The sequence below is a fragment of the Bombus impatiens genome, unplaced genomic scaffold, assembly GCF_000188095.3.
Source record: "Bombus impatiens unplaced genomic scaffold, BIMP_2.2 scf_0749, whole genome shotgun sequence".
Taxonomy (NCBI): domain Eukaryota; kingdom Metazoa; phylum Arthropoda; class Insecta; order Hymenoptera; family Apidae; genus Bombus; species Bombus impatiens.
In genome coordinates this window covers 22,993-28,992 of record NT_177168.1, presented here as the reverse complement: position 1 = coordinate 28,992, position 6,000 = coordinate 22,993, and the positions used below count along the sequence as shown (strand labels likewise).

At 44.8% G+C, this 6,000-nt stretch overlaps 1 protein-coding gene across 17 annotated transcripts in view; it reads left to right on the top strand.

Moving 5' to 3' along the window:
- LOC100748825 (synaptotagmin-7) overlaps positions 1 to 5,870 on the top strand; it is a 22,780-nt gene extending 16,910 nt beyond the window's left edge. For all 17 annotated transcript variants that reach the window (XM_033323004.1, XM_033323005.1, XM_033323003.1 and 14 more), the window contains 7 exons: positions 1 to 89; positions 180 to 320; positions 429 to 576; positions 691 to 800; positions 893 to 1,061; positions 1,150 to 1,362; positions 1,528 to 5,870. In XM_033323004.1, the coding sequence (XP_033178895.1) occupies positions 1 to 89; positions 180 to 320; positions 429 to 576; positions 691 to 800; positions 893 to 1,061; positions 1,150 to 1,362; positions 1,528 to 1,628 (971 nt within the window). In that variant the 3' untranslated portion in view covers positions 1,629 to 5,870. The remainder of the gene's footprint in view (positions 90 to 179; positions 321 to 428; positions 577 to 690; positions 801 to 892; positions 1,062 to 1,149; positions 1,363 to 1,527) is intronic.
- Positions 5,871 to 6,000: the final 130 nt, after the last annotated feature.

Sequence of the window (6,000 nt, the reverse complement as noted above, 5' to 3'; positions counted from 1 at the left end):
GGTCGGCCGCTGGAACGGCCGAACCTCGCACTCCCACCGCCGGAGTGCAAAACAAACAGCTGCAAAACGTCAAAGGAGATCATCCGTCGGTAGGTCGGATTTCTTCGTCGAGTCTCTTTCTTCCGCCGATTTCGCGAGTCCAATCCGTATGTGTAGCTTTGAACACGTTTTCATTTCAGAAAGCGTTTCTGCAGAGCAGATCGATGTCTTTGGTGGACATGTACATCGATAATTCAGAACCCAGCGAGAATGTTGGTCAAATACACTTCAGCTTGGAATATGATTTTCAAAACACTACGCTTATCTTACGTATTATACAGGTCAGTGCTACGATACGCGAATCGTCGATATTCGGTCTACCTCCATCTACCTACCCATCGCGGCCAAAGCTATAAATGACAAATGTTACTCGGTACTTTGACTTTTAGGGTAAAGATTTGCCGGCAAAGGACTTATCCGGGACGTCCGATCCTTACGTCCGCGTAACCCTTCTGCCGGACAAGAAACACCGACTAGAGACGAAGATAAAGAGACGCACGCTAAATCCTCGATGGAACGAAACGTTTTATTTCGAAGGTAAGCATCGATCCGAGATGCGTTCCAGGCAAACTGCATCGCATTCACAGATGCACACTACGATTACACGTTTCAAAAAGGATTACATCGCGTTATATTACGTTCTTTGCGTAGGTTTCCCGATTCAAAAATTACAAAGCAGAGTGTTGCATTTACACGTGTTCGACTATGATCGATTTTCCAGGGACGATTCTATCGGAGAAATGTTTCTTCCGCTATGTCAGGTAATTTTCATGATCAGTCCGTGGTCTTGAGCGATGGTTCGATGGTTTGAGTGGTATCGAGTCGCGATTTAACGATGAACGATTCTCGGTAGGTTGATTTTTCGGACAAACCGTCATTTTGGAAAGCCCTGAAACCACCGGCGAAGGATAAGTGCGGCGAATTATTGTGTTCTTTGTGTTATCATCCGAGCAATTCCGTACTCACTTTGACGCTTTTGAAAGCGAGAAACTTGAAAGCAAAAGATATTAACGGAAAATCAGGTGAGCGATTCGATATTTTGAGATCGCGGTCAGGCTACGACGCTTAATTTTTTCTTTTCCCTTTTCTCCACTCTGCTCTTGCGTTTAGATCCATATGTAAAAGTATGGTTGCAATTCGGCGACAAGAGGATCGAAAAACGGAAGACACCTATATTTAAATGTACTCTGAATCCAGTATTCAACGAAGCATTTTCTTTTAATGTACCATGGGAAAAGATTCGAGAATGTTCGTTGGACGTAATGGTGATGGACTTCGATAACATCGGTCGAAACGAGTTGATCGGACGGATTCAACTTGCAGGTACAGTATTTTTCGATAATTCGCTCAATGCAAGCGCCACTATGTCACTGTCACTGTCACCGTTACTGTCACAATCGTATCATCACTAGCGTTGCCGGTCTCTTTACGCATCTATGCGCGCGTAGAACTATCGGATAACGTTGTTGTTCGTTGGTAAAATTTCAGGAAAAAACGGCAGTGGAGCGAGCGAAACGAAACACTGGCAAGATATGATTACGAAGCCGCGGCAAACGATCGTACAATGGCATCGACTAAAGCCAGAGTAAAGGTTTGAACGTATCTGGTGCTACTTGTATACGTTACGAGCACATTGGAAATCGTCGATCAAACCTAGACCTGTAACATCGAGAGTATCTTCCGAATTCTCGAGCCCCTTTAACTTTGCCACTATTTCTTTTCTTTACCTTTCTCTTTTTTTCATTTTCCGCTGTCTCTTTGTTTCCTTCTTCTCTTATATATCCTCTTCCCGTTTTTTATTTTCCACTTCGCATAAAATCGATCAAAATCTACCGAGATCTTTGGTACGATTTCGAGGTGCCTGTTGATTTCGATTCACGCACTTTTTGCAGTTGAGTATCGTGTCGAATCGAAAGTGACAGACATTCTGTCGGCTTACCCATACAAATATAGTTCACTACGTGGCGTTCCGTTTGGTTTCATGCGACGACGTTCTTCTGCATAGAAAAGTACGGAGGAGATCAACGGTGTACTAGCTTCTTTATTTTCCCTCGATTGCTCTATCGGTTGGCTGGAAATGGGAAAGAGAACGGAGGAAAGGTCGAGCGTCCATATCGAGCGAAAGATTCCCCTTTCCCCCAGGATACTTATGAGCAGAAACTGTTTCCGTACGTTGCGTTACGATCGAACCATTTTCTCCGGCGCAACGTCGATATTTCCTGTCGGTTAGTTCTTTGTCCTCCTTTTTCTTCATGCACGACAACGATTCACGACGAATATATATCCGTATTCAACTCCCTCGCGCGAACGATAACGAGCTCGTTCTCACGCGAGATCGTGTGCCGCGATGTTTGAACATACCGATATACGTTTCGAGCGAACGACGAGACGCCCGAAACAGCGACCGATCGATATTACTTTTGCGACTCTATTGACATTTAACATCGAACATTATTTTTATGAGTGTTTTGCACGAGTAAGTACGTACCGAGTACGTAATACCGTTGCTTCGAAATACGTTGATGCGATTCAGCGTTAACCTCGTCCCTGTTTCCCGTATATTCAACCCCGGTGTCTTTCGATTCTACCATCAGATATCAAAGCGTTACGACAAAGAAAAGAAATGTTTGCTCGTCTACCAATCTTCAAAAAAATTTCCCTTTATTGCGCGATTTCTGTTTCATCCCTTTGCCTCGATTTTGTGATTTCTCATTTTCGCGTCGGCCGTTAAACTCAATAGATTAGCATCTTGTCCATTGTTGACCGAAGGTAGAAGCAAACTCGGTCATCTTCTTTCCCCTTTAGTCGCGTTCCCACGATATCCTACGTTTCGACCGTTCCGATTATTTCGAAACCTCTATGTGTCAAAAACAAGGTCGCGCTCTTTTTCTTCCAATTTTTTCTTCTCCCTTCTCATTTCTGTTTCTTTTCCCTTCGTTATATCCGTTGGTTATTTGGTAGCGTGCAATTGCTCATCGCGTACGTGTACGAATGATCGAAACGGGGGAACACCGGAATATAATATTGAATTCTTATAAGTAGAAACCATAAAGCAGCGATATTTTTGACGGAATTTTTGTATCGACCTAGTCGGAAATCTTTCGAAAGCGATAAAAATTGTGATCGGTGTTACACCTTGAATTAATCTTAAGCGTTACATTCGATAGTTTGCTGTTGTTGACGATAACACGTAGAGATATCCCCGAGATAAAATTGGGACGACGATTTGCAGGTTTTGCATACATTATACATACATACATACGTATATTCGCATTCGAAAAGTGTGCGTGTACATGTGCGTTTGCATATACGTGGCGTATCTGTGTGCGCAACTGCGTTCATCTCGGTATATGTGTAGAGTCGAATGTGCAGTGCGTCGTGAGACGAAAGCAAAACACCGACAGTGGTAGTGAATATGTAGTTGTTGGCAAAGCGAGGGGCGTCGCGTAGCGTGTTTAGCGTAGTGCTTTTACGTTACAAGCGTAGATGCGATTTGCGGCTCGAAAACGTCGTACTCGATGTCGCGGCAAACACATGCTCCGAGCAGCGTGGTCGACGAATATTTTTACATTCAGTGGTTTTACAATCTAACGAATAGCTAGATAGTCGAGTGTGAATAAATACCGAGCTGCTTCTTAAATGAGCTACGTACCACGCCAGCGAGATCGAGCGACGATTTTGCACGCGACGCGGGTACATCCGATTCCTCTCTCGCGTACGTGTCAATCTCGTCTAATCTTACATCGATCTCGTTCGATCGCACGCACGCACGAACCTACGTAAGTATGTACGTACTTACGCATGCATGCACGTATACACGCGCGCACGCACTCATGCACGCAGGACCGCATACATATACACGAACGCATACACCTGCATATGAAGTAGGTCGAACATTTGCACGCATACGCATCGCACATGTGTGTACACCTAATTATCGAGTAGCACAAAAACCAGTTAGACTAACGTTTGTATATCGTAGCCTGTGTATTATACCGTTACGCAACCGTTGAAATGCAAAATGCAAAATGCAACACGAAACATTACGATTTCGCATAAACCTGTTAGAAAAAAGAAAAAAGAAAAAAAAAGGAAAGAGAGAAAAGGAAAAAATAAGAAAAGAGAGAAATGCGCTAAAACGACTCGTTCGACTCCTGTTCGACTCTTTCGAGTCGGAGTCCGAGCTAACGTTTGCACCAGAGGAGTGTCACATGCACCAGATCCATAGCGTTTAGTCGTTAAGCGAACGCGTTCGCAGCGCGTTTATAAATATTATACGTTCGTATGTCGCTCGATCGCGTTTGGTCGATCGTGATGGAACGCCTGTTGGCGCGATTACGCGCGCTCAGATAGAAAATTAGCCCCATAATCGGAGAAAAAGTGCCAAAAGTAAACGCGAACGACGGATCGAAGGTGTCTCCCAGCCCTCGAGCGTTTCTTCTCCCTATTTTCTTTTCCGATTTTCTCGTTTGCTCCAACGCGCCGCGATCGTTCGGAATTTCGAGCGATCCCGGTCGATGGAGCTTTCGCGAAACTCGCGCGACAGCAACAACGATCGGCGGCCGGTGTCAGTGGAAACCGAGTTAGCCGAAGCAACGGACGGATTATCTCTACCGTATACGCTTCTCGCGTGGATGAAGATCATTCACGTGTGGCGCCAGAGATTCGTTGTTCGAGCGATCGATCGTTCATGTTTGGTATTTAATCTGTGTTTTCTCACGCAGATGGAACGCGCGCTAATTCTAAAACCTATTTTAGAGAGTCAAACGAATCGTCGACATACATTGCGTAGTGTATACAAACTAAGTACGCGTTAATTCGAACTGGATGCGAATTGGGCCTTATACCATGGATTACCTCAATCGTAAGCAGCTTGCGAGTCAAGTTCCAGTTTGCGATAACGATAGAACGAGCGTTAATAGGATTTTAGAGCGATCCCGCGCGAGAATGGCTCGCTACTCGATGTCGATCAGCGTAATCCAGTCGATACTTATTCAGGTTCGATCATAGTCGGTATTTTATCGCCTATCCGTATTACCTCTCTGTTCTCGACACGATTCACCCTGCTGTAACTCGCGCGAAGTGGCGAGTCGAGAAGTGCAAGTTGTTGGCCTCTGCGTCGGATCGAGAGCGAGCCGACACGCGGGACTCATTTGACACGGCGTACGACGCACCGCGTCAAACGATATTACTGTCTCGTTTTCTTCTTGGTCTTTCGTTCGATCGGTAACATCGTGAAAAGGGAAGGCAGGTCGCCTCCTCTAGTTGTTTTCTGATTCGCAAATTTATCGAAAGTTGAACTTTACGCATCGACCATTTCATCATCGACTACTACAAGTCTTTAATCTTGAGATTGATAAACGCTCATCGCGTAGTTCAGCCATAACTTGACGAAGAAACAACGTAGTCGGGTGGTCATAATGCAAGTACACCTACTTAAAGGAGAAGCATCGTCGAGCTTGTAAACAAAAAGTTTCGAACGAAGGTAAAAGAAGAAAAGAGGTAATGGAAAAAGTTATGCTGGAATAGCTGGCGAGCCGGATGCTGATGTGTTTGAGAATATAGAAAGATTAATAAGCAGGTAGGGAACGTCACAGACGCTAGATTCGCGATCGTCCGAATCGGAATGGAAAAGAAAAGTGGAAAAAAGAGATTATCGTGACAGCGTTATCGTTTGACATATTGCGCGCGACTATGAGTATACATATCGTACGCGTGCAAACGATACATAGGACGAACAGGGTTCCGTCGATCGGTGGAAGAAGAAGTAAGCGCAAACGAACTCAACGGAAGCAAAAGAGGAAAGAGAAGATAAGATGGGTGCGAAAGAGGACGACCGAACGAACAAACGGAGAAACGAACGAACGAAGGAAAGAACGAACGAACGAAGGAACAAAGGAACGAATGGATGAATGAACGGACGAATGAATGGACGAACGACTGAATGAACAGACGAACGAA